At 43.3% G+C, this 10,947-nt stretch overlaps 1 protein-coding gene across 7 annotated transcripts in view; it reads right to left on the bottom strand.

The window, feature by feature from the left end:
- The window catches only part of PARVG (parvin gamma), a 47,675-nt gene that overhangs the window by 16,189 nt on the left and 20,539 nt on the right, over positions 1–10,947 (bottom strand). For 6 of the 7 annotated variants that reach the window (XM_006023578.3, XM_025204103.1, XM_014519927.2 and 3 more), the window contains 5 exons: positions 10,838–10,940; positions 5,547–5,687; positions 5,062–5,177; positions 4,149–4,204; positions 3,173–3,195 (listed from right to left, as the gene is read on the bottom strand). In XM_006023578.3, coding sequence (XP_006023640.1) covers positions 3,173–3,195; positions 4,149–4,204; positions 5,062–5,177; positions 5,547–5,687; positions 10,838–10,940 — 439 coding nt within the window. The remainder of the gene's footprint in view (positions 1–3,172; positions 3,196–4,148; positions 4,205–5,061; positions 5,178–5,546; positions 5,688–10,837; positions 10,941–10,947) is intronic. The other variant, XM_006023580.2, reaches the window with a different exon arrangement.

The following is a 10,947-nucleotide window of genomic DNA, read 5'->3' on the forward strand; positions in this document are numbered from 1 at the left end:
AGGAATGTCTATATTGTTTCTGCAGAACTCTTGAGAGCTTCACCAAGTAGTGTGGCCCTGCCCATCCATGCCAAACCTAGAAATAAGGCTTTGAGAAGACGTTCCCACCATCAATTTCAAGGTCTCAGTCTCCATTGTGCTTTAAAGCTGTAGTGAGGGGAGCCCCGAAGCTGACTTCACTGCATCATTTCTGGGTTTTAGAGCACATGGACTGAAAATGGGTAAGTAGGGACACATTCCCTGGCAACATTCTTAAGAGCACTGCAGAAGTGCCTGTTCTGATCATATAGTTTGATGTTTTTCATCACCCAGGCCATGGAACATCTCCAGTAATTTCTAACAGAATTATATAAGGGAGTTTAAACATTCCAGGGTATGGCAGTGCACCTTTGGGTGCTTGCCACTTTAAGGGCAGAGTCAGGCAGTTAGCAGGTGCCTGATGGTAGCAGCCAGTGTGAGAACCAGGTATATAAAGGCTGCAGTTTGCTGCTGCCAGCCCAGGCAGAAATATTGCCTGGCTGAGCTGGAGCAGGAACACATGGTGGTAAGGGCAAGAGCTTATGGGGATGGCTAGGAGGCTCCTGGTCCTGGACATGACCTAAAACTGCATTCTGCCATGGGTGGGGCTCCTGGTGGTGTGGGAGCCCCCAAGAAATGCCAGGTCAGTTTGCACCCCAGTGAAAGGTGGGTCAGGGCACCTTAACCCCACACCCCAGAATTCGGTGGGTACAAGGGACAGACACAGCTATGGCCACCTGAGCCCTAGGGGGTGGAAGACCCCAGGAGAGGAGTGGGTCCAGGCATGGCTGCGACCACCTGAGCCTGCAGGGGAGGAAGATCCCAGAGGCCCCTGGTCAGGTCCACATAACTATCCCTGGAGAGAGAGGGCAATTGTGAAGGCCCTGAGAGGGCAGGGATGTAGGTGGCCCCACACAGAGTAGGGTTGAATGGGAGTAGGCCTGAAGGGCTGAGTGAGAGGTGGCTGAGTAGGGCCGAACTGAGAACCTGAAGGACAGTGCAAGGGCCAGCCCCTTGAGTAGTTGAGTGTGAGGATGATGAGAAGACCCCAGGGTAGGGTGTGGTATAAAGGCCCTAGAGTGGGCATAGTAGGAACCCCATGTGTGGGGTGTAGGCTAAGGTATGTTTTCAGATGCCCGAGACCATAGCTGGGCCTAAGGCCGAATAGAGGGCTCAGCCCGGAAGCTAGGGGTGAATCCTGACTCCGGTAAATCCTCTGCTGAGAGGAGGCCGAATGCGGATCCAAAATTACAGCAAGGGTGAGCACAATGACTTGCTGCTCCAGGGAGGGAGTGAGAGTCCGTGTGAGACACAGGAGCACTAGTCGTGGTGTGAGGGAGCATCATTTGTGTGCGTGTCATCTGTGAGGCGTGGGATGCAGTATAGGGGTTCGTTGGAGCTGCATATATAGGTCCAGGAGAACAGAGCCACCAAACAGCAGCCTCCTGCCTAATTAAGACACCAATTATTAAACAACAAGGCGTGGCAGAAAAGAGATGTGGGCAGTTAGTCCAGAAACTGGTGGGCGGGCTAACTTCTGACTAGCCCCAGGAAGTCCCCATTACACAGGGGAAAATGGAAATGCTTTTAAATGCTAGTGAATTCTTACCCCTGTTTTCTGACAAGGTCTAATGGGAATCTTGTATGTCTTCCCTTCATGACATTACAACAACATTAATTTGATCCAAGATGAACAAAGTCAAGGGCATTATGCTAGCATAACTACAACAAATGTCTGGCTTCTGTGGTGTGGGAAACAAATCCAGCTTTGTTTAGGAAAGAATACCAATTAGAATTACCAGCTCTGCTAGATCAAATGGATCCAGTGTTGAACGAGCTCCACTGGGTTTCATTTTCCCTGTTGTTGGTGCAGTATTGTTATGAAACAAATAAAAACTACAACAAATCAATTGTATGGCTATGTCTAATGCCTGCAGCATTCTTGTAAGCTAGAGCATACTCTTCTGGAGCAAACCTTTGTATAGTACAGTTCTTTCCTTATTTAAGCAAGATGCATTAAAAAACAAAGGCATTATCTTCCAAAGTGATTTCAAGCTTTATTCCTATGACAGATTAACCCATGGAAATAGATAATTTTTCTCACTTTTGGCTAATGCTTCTGTTTAGATTGAAGATCACTTAATGGAGTAAGTGATAAATAAATATAGATGCATCACTGAAACTGCTACATCCAATCACAGATATATAAGCATTAATAAGAGCTAAGCATAAAAGTGTTGAAACAACCTAATCTTTTCTTTGGGAAGGAAATGTACCCATTTACAGAGGACCAGGCCAGCACATCAAATGTAAGTCCTCAAAATAGAGCTAACAGGGTGCCTAGGCCTTTTTTTTTGCTCTCTGCAGATGGGTCAAATTTAAACTGAAGAGTTCTGCAGGTACCATCTGTTTTGGATTGACTTGCTTATTAAAAGGTATGTTGTCAGGCACTAGCAAAATTTCAGAACACTGCTTTGCAAACTATAGAAATGAGACCTGAATGCATCTGGCACCAAGTCAGAGGCTCAGTTCTGCAGCCCTAATGCAGACACACATGGCACTTTTACACATGCTCCAGGGGTAAGAGTTGGGGAGGAGGGGGGCTTTAATTAGAGTGGCTCCGAGAGCTGCTCTAAGTAGAGCACTGTAGTGTCTTGTGTATTAGTGTCAAAATGGCAATGGGGGCGCTTGAAATAAAGTTTGTTTAATGAGCTTTGGTTCAAGCACGCCTGCTACCATTTTCAAGTGTAGAGATGCTAATACATGAGACACGGAGACTGGCTGGACTGTGGTAATTACCATGCAGTAATTACCACATGGCAATTACCTGGTAATTATAGCGCATTGGAACAGCCCAACAGTATGGCTACAGGCACCCATAGTTCAGAGTGAAGGGGTATTCATCTCCCTTTATCTCACCAATGCTTTGTCTCCTTTGTTGAAACTTCTAATAGCCAAAACGGATTAGGTTCTTCTGTGGCATAAATCAAGTTGAACCACATAGGGCCCAACTTTGGTCTCCTGCTAATATTAACATCACAGTCATGAAATCCACTGGAATTAGTCCTGAGGTATCATGATACAACTGAAATCAGAATTGAGTGTCTATAGAATGTAGTAGAGAATCACTAAATTTTGCCATAAGAAAACTTACTTGACTGATCTTCTAAAGTCTCCCTAAAGATAAAATAAAAAGAGAGCATGAATGGGGGGAGGGAATAAAACATGCAACAAAGCTAATCCTATTCATAAACAAAGCATGAATGAACAAGGCATCCTGTGAAGTAGGCAATACAGTACAAAACCTCACCAGCTGTATGCCACAGATAGCTTTCCAATAGGCATTTTTAAAGTACACTGAGTGTGTGTATTCTTGGAAGAATATAAGGTTTTATTTGGCACACAGAGCAATAAACATTTATTTTATAAGCACAAATCATAATACACTTCTCTGAAAAGCTGGTCCTGATATTAGAATTTAAAGATGTACTGACATGAAAGATAATAATAGTTTGATGGAACTATAGGAGAAAAAACTGTTTCCAGTTCTTGGAAAATTCTCCATAATTTTCTTAATATTAAAATTGTATCCCATTGTAAGCTTAGGTAATAATCAAAGGATCTCACAAACTAAGCAAGCTTATAAAATTATTTTCTTTAATTCCACATGAAAAAATCCCTAATGTTGGTAATATAATAATAATGCTAATAAATTCATAATAGAAGTAAACCAGGTTTGGTTTATGCTGTTGCAGTTTTAATCCTGGCTGTATAAACCTAAAAAGCTTGGCTTACAAATATGATGACATTTTTTAGATCTTACTAAGATCAATTAAAACCTAGTAAGGACTCTACAAAATGAATAAGTGGTTTTGCTTCATGCAATAATTCTGTCACAATAGGATTTCCTAAGCCTAACAAATACTGATACAAATTATTTTACAGATTGTAACTGAACAGCAATCAGACAAGTACTACTGTTATTCTTTTGGATAACTTCAGTTTAAGATTTAGGTTTTTTCTGATTGATATGTTGGGTAAGATGTTATTTTTTAAATAACCTTCATGACATTTCTGGCAATAAATGAAGAGATCATGTAAACCCTTCCTAACTGTACATTCCTGCTTACTTGCAATCTGTGATATATTCCACAGCATTTTCCGTCTTTAGGCCTTTCGCTGTACGCTGTTAAACAAAAGCAAATACAGAAGAATTATATTTAACCATCGTGATAAAGCAAGGAAACCTGACCTTGATGACTTTCATGAAAGGCTGGATGTCATCAACTAAGTGTTTAAAATATTCACAAATTTCATCCTGACTTAGGAGCCTAAGCTCCATTTTCAAATATGACACTGGGTGCATCTACACATGCATTAATGCACTTTTCCTAATGTGTATTAAATGTAGTACCTCCAATGTGAGGTACGAAAATGTGCATTAGGCTGCCCTAATGTGCAGTACCAAAAATGCACATTTTTTTAAATGATGCTTACTACACAGTAGCCTATTTTACTGTGCATTAGTGTAATTGTACAGTTCTTTACATGACATTTTAATGCACAGTAAAATAGGCTACTGCACATAAAAGTGCACGTGTAGACACGTCAACTTACTTTCAAATAGATTTGGATGCTAAGTCACTCAAGAGCATTTGAACTGTTACCCCTAAAATTCCAAATCCTACACAGGTGAAGGGAATGAGTCTGTAAGTTCAGAAACCACTCAGAGCCATCACTAAGAGCTGTCTTGCTTCATTCAGATTCTGGGTTCTAAATTGATCATTAATGAATGGCACTTTTGTCATCCTCTGTCGAAGCTTTGGAATGCTTGCAACCTGTTAAGCTACTTGCAGTTTTTGCATCTTTTCCAGTAGTGTAACTGAAGGAGGGGATGGGGGATGACGATGATAGTCCCAGCAGAGTGCCTTTTGTGAGGGAGGTAGAGATGGCTGCTCTATATGTAGTTATATTTTAAAAATAAGCTTAATCTTGCAAGGGGTCTCTGTGGCCTACAGTAACAAACATAAAAGACAAAGTTACCTCAATTATTACTACTTCCACATGAATATTTGGAGGGATAGCCAGATCAGGCTGGAAGTGCTTTGCTATGGCAATCAGAAGATGCAATGTGCTCAGCAAATCCTTCTTCAAAATAGCTATTCATATAAAGAGAAGATCTCATAAGTAATATGCAAGCTCATTACAACCTCACAGTAATATTTTACATCCTTGTTGTGCCCACTACCTGAGAACATACAAGTGTTCCAGATACTGAGCCTCCGCATACTGTCATGAAGCAGATGTATTAGTCCCATTTTATAGCTTGTGAAGTGAAAGATGAGTGACCTGCCCTGTGTCAAATCTGCACCTCAGCTAGGACCTGAACCCAATTCTCCTGATTCCAATTCCAGCATCTTAACCTCAAGATCATCTTTCCTTTAGTAGCACCTTCCTAGTCCAGTGAGATCACAGAATATAGTATAATCTTCTGAGAGAATTTCCTTCTATTTTACATCCATACATACAATCAATACTCCATTTCAGCTGGCTTTCCTCTACTTGCAAACACTTGGTCACAGCTTCTAGAATCACAGTAAGTTTCTGTCTCTGCTTGTTTTCTGTCAGTGCAATCTTCTCTACGTCTAGGTTGAGAGATCCTAGCTTTTCTGTGCGAGAGAGAGGAAAGAAGAGGAAGATTGTGTTTTAGCAACAGCCTGAAAATAATGCAAATATCACAACAGATGTACCAAAAGAGCTTAAAGCCTGGACGTGCAACGTTCTTATGCTGGTGTAACATATGTGTTTTCTACACCAATGGAATTACATCAGAATCCTCAGTGGACAAGTGTGCAACTAACCTAGAGCAACTACAAGCAGTAGGTAGCTATTAGAAGACTTCACTGTTAAGTGGCAACAAAGGCATAACAGGGTGGCTCCCAGGCCTCCATAGCAGCTGCCTACAGCTATGTTTGTGCCCTACACAAAGGCAGCATGTGGGCTACTGCCCTGGGTACCTCCCTTCAAATATACTACTAGACAGAAGGAGAACAGGGAAAATCCAGTTTGCATAAGCAAACAGCTATTCTGGGATATGCTGCAGATAGATAACATTAGGGTGACCATATGTCCCAGTTTGCCCAGGATAGTCCTGGATTCAGAGGCCAGTCCCGGCTGGTTGGTAAAAATTAAAGACAGGAATCCCAGAATCTTAGGGGCATGGGGCATAGTCCAGCAGGGAGGTGGAGCAGCACAGTGAGCCAGGCAGCTTCACTTCCCCACCAGACTAAGCCCATACCCCTGCCCACTAGCCTCCACCAGTGCCTGTAGCAGTGTCCCAGATGTCTCAGTTGTCCTGGATTCCCTTATGGTCACCCTAATGAACATGTACATCACTGTTGTTTTACCCCTTGTTTTTCCCCAGAGTAATTCTACACTAAACCTCACTAAGGCCCTTTGCAAACATTACACTTAAGATGTGATTAACCAGTTAATCATGTTACTAAGTAGCAACCTGGACACAGTTCATGCAATTAAAGGTGCAATAAAGCAGGGAATAAGCCACAAAGTCATTACACAAAGTACAAGCAATAACTGTGGAGGGTTCCCATCACAGCTTAATTTGAACATGTGGCCAAATCAGCTGATCAGCTCTCCCAGCCTTGGCTCTTTTATGCTCCCAGGGCTGAGAGTGCCAGTCACCTGCTCAGGACTCCCAGTCATGAGAGTGTACTGAAGCCAAGGGCTCCATATGTTCCCATAGCTGGGAGCGCTGATCAGCTGACTGGCGCTCCCAGCCATGGGAGCACTGGGCATGAGCCTTGCTGGTGCAGGGGGCAGGATTATGATCCCAGGCTCCTCTTGCACTGGCAATATGGCACAATTGGGATATGGCCCCCAATTCCATAATCACATCTCTTGCCATGCAAACCTTTAACCGATTCTCTGTCAGAGACTTGTTACAGCAATATAGGGCTGTATATTGTGAGCTGAATTCTATTAATCTTTATGATCCTAAATGACACACACACAGCCATACAACTGCAGTTTTGGGCACTTAAGTACAGACTGAAATTCTGCTTTGTCCACCAAAGCACATGCAACCTCATTAAGCTTGCAGTGAGCCTGCACCCCAGCCAGGCAGTTGTTCACTCATATGGAATCACCTAGATATGTGCATAAGGCTTGGTAAGTCCTGAAATTATAGTCACAGAAAAACTATGACTAGTGGATATAAGTCACAGCAGCAGCAGGAAGGGGCAGGGGGCAAGTCTCTCACCTTTTAGTTCAACAGCCAAGCTGTTAAACCACTTGCCCAGAAAGCAGGAAATCCGAGTTCTAGGCCCCCCTCATTTAGAAGGGGTTTGAACCAAACTCTCCTGCTTCCCAGTAAATGAATCTAAAAACCAGGCCACAAGCTAGGTATTACTCTGAAACTTTTCCAGACTACCTTTGGAAGCTGGCTAGGCTCTTGGGGTCAGAGGGTACTCCTCCTTCTCTGTCTCACTTTCAGCATGTATGAATGCAGGGCAGTGCTATTTAACCACTGGGGGAATAGAATCCCAAACTGTATGCAAGTGCTGCAAGCTCCAGTTACACAGCCTTACGCATAGCATTTAGGACTAGGTACAGACATTACCCTTTTACCAGTGTAAGTGATTGGAAACCAGTCTATACCCATAACAGAACATAAGTTTGGCATACATAGTCTTGTTTAAAAATATGTTGGAACCTGTTCTAAGATTTGCCTCCCCCGACCACCAAAGGGCAAACGCGTGTTCTGTTCACTACCACTTGAAACTATGCCACTTACAGAAAACCAGTAACTTGGATCGTTTCCACCTTGGGCTTTTTAAATGTCAGTACCGAGCCTAGGGGCTCAAAGCAAAAAAGGATTTTGTCCCATGTATCATCCACATACACCACTGCAAATAGATCACATGTCCAAGCACTTGATTTAAGCAATCAGCAAAACTAAACAACACATAGATACACAATTGCTTGCTATAATTGTTTTTGCACAGATACAACCTTCACTCATGCACAGCCTCACTTAGGTCACTACACTTTGCCCAGGGGTCTGATTTCAAGAGTATAGCCACAGACTGCCATGTGACTTACAGCAGCTAAACCTTCAGGTTTGCCAAGAGTAGCTGGAGTATTCCAGTGAGCATTTTTTTCCTGCCAATTTCTTTGCTAAGCCTGTAGCTCCTTATATGTGGGGAGAAATGTTGTCCCTGGATATATTATCACCTTCCCAAATTGCAAAAGAAAACTCATTCTATTTGAGGCAGACCTTTTTAGGAGACGTTAGCAGTCAGAAGCTGCACAAGCCCCAGTGCAGACAAAAGAGAGTGAAAGACAAGGTAAGGACAGTAGTAACATTATGGAGGTAGTGGTAGGCCCCTAGGCCCAGAGTGGGCACTTTTTAGAGACCCTACAAGAAAGAGATGTGGGTTCATTGAAGTGAATAGTTACACTGATTTACACCAGCTGAGGTTGTAGCTTGAGCAAGACTTATAATGTTTTGTTTGTTTGTTTTTTTAAATAACACCACCATCATCCACCGATAAAAATGTGTAGTTGCAATCTTATTTCCATCTGAGGTTTCTGGTAATATTGTAGCAAAACCCTCAGTTACTCTTTTTTTTTTTTTAAATGCATTCCCTCCCCTTCCCCAACCATTTCTGACTTTTTCTCTCCCTCTTTATTCCCTATAGGTAAGTATAAGTGAGCTAAGACATAGGATAAGCTTCAGCATTTTATTTTGGTAGCGAGTTGTATTTGTTGTGTTTTTTCTTCTTCTTTATATTGTATAATTATTCTGTTTATATTGATTTTTACTGTTCTATATTACTGTTTTACTGGTACTATATGATTTAGGCCTACATATGTAAGTTAGCATAAGTCATGTCAAGTTTCCATTTTGTTTGTCAAGTCTTCACCTTTTCCTCGTGGCCTGTTGTGTAACCTATGACTCATACCGACCCCTCCGATGTAACTTGGTTCCCGGATGAATGGGGATGAATGCGGCTGCTTGAGACAATGGCAGTAGGTCTAAAATAGCTCCTTCTGAATGACCGAACCATCAACACCAATACCTGGGCCAATGACCCAGCCAGTGGAACCACCCTCAGCATTCAAGAAACAAAAGATGAGGCAACCCACCATTGTGCCAAGGCTGCACATGCTCAGCAAGAACACCTGGAGCCTTCTGAGACAAGACTGACCTTGCCTGGACAGGCTCTCCCCACAGGAGATCAGAGGTAGTCTGCCCCATAAAAGGGGTAGTGAAGACTGACTCCTTGGGACACCCTCTCCATCTGGACCAGCGCCATGCCACATCACCTATCCACCCAGAGGCCCTGCTGACAACCTCCCTCTGGACAACACCTACTGGACAAAGACCCCTTCCCAGCTTGGATAGGTAGCTATCACCCTCCACCTTCTCTTCAACCAAGGACTTGGACTCTATTTCTCTTCCCTATCTGGACTCCAGCCCTTTCATTGAGTCTCTTTCTCCTGCTGCCATTGAGGGGGGGGGGTGTGGGTGTGTGTGTGGGTGTGTGTGTGGGTGTGTGTGCGCGCGCGCGCGCGCCAATAGTTATTTGGACCCTGAGTTGGGTTTTGCTTTACTACGGTTCTGGCCCTGCTTCAATCTCTGCTCCTCGCCCCTCTAACTTCTATTTTATTTCTCCCTCTCCTGCTCCTGGCTCACCACCACCTCCAACACGTGTCCTGAGCTCCTCTCTGCCTCCAAACCCCCTGTTTCTTTGCCACCATCTTATCCCCACTGTCTTTTCCTTTTCCCCAGATCTCTGCCACTGCTATTGCTTTGTCTCCACTGCCTTTTCCCCTGAGATCCCAGGTTTCTGCCTCAGTTTCTTTCCTGACTGTCTCCTCCTTGCCACCAGGCTTTTCCCCCTTGCACTAGTGACCTCGAGTAACCCTGGGGCCACTTGATCTTAAGTAAACCCAAGCCTCAGTTCCTCAACCAGCTTCTCTTTAGTCCACCGGTTCTAATCCCAGTTCTGGCAACTTTCACTCCCTACACTTTAACTCTCTCTCTCTCACCTTAACCTTCCCCCAAGTATCCCAGGTACCCCAAGCACACACGTGCATACCATACCATCCAAGCAAGGAACTTACGTGTGTGTGTACATACACACATACACATACAAATTGTGTGCATGATATACGAATTAGTAATCCGTGTATGTGTACTGAGTGTGTGGGTATTGACAATTGATTTTTGTCTAACTTTTGATGTGTATAGTGTGTAGGCGCTTGAATTGGTGATAGGTATGCATGTGCCTGAGTTGGGGGGGGTGCGTGTGTGTGTGTGCATGCGCGCACCCCCAATTGATTTGTGTGTTTGTATGTGTGTAATTGTGTCACACCCTCCTGTCTAACAGCAGAATATTGAGATCCTGAAAGTTGGCCTGACCTCACAGGGCAACAATATTGCAAATCAGAATCAAGCTTCTGGTTTATGATGCCCTTGACTCCTTTCAGAGGTATTGTGACCTCACACTTTAAAGACAACCATTTTATTTTTTGAATTAAGGATGGAACAAAATGACTTTCCAAGATGAAAAATAAAAACAATCATCAAGTATTTGCTCTAAATTGCAATTGTAACAAAATGTTCACAGTGGCATGCTTTTCTTTATTTGAATTAGAGAGAGAGGCATTAGCAGTAAGGATGGTGCCAGCAAACAACGATTGTTACAACAGGTTGTGTTCTTTTATCTGCAAGTTCCTGAATGGAAAAGCCTACAAGATGTTCTTGAGAACTAAGATCAAAGAGGCAGCTTACCTAAGAGATGATGAAGTATCAGGCCATCAAATAGATCTTCCTCCAGGCTTTTTATTATTATGTGTTCCTGTTTCAGGGTTGAATTAATCCAGTCCATCAGTAACTGTAGG

The sequence above is a fragment of the Alligator sinensis genome, unplaced genomic scaffold (assembly GCF_000455745.1).
Source record: "Alligator sinensis unplaced genomic scaffold, ASM45574v1 scaffold975_1, whole genome shotgun sequence".
NCBI classification, from domain to species: domain Eukaryota; kingdom Metazoa; phylum Chordata; order Crocodylia; family Alligatoridae; genus Alligator; species Alligator sinensis.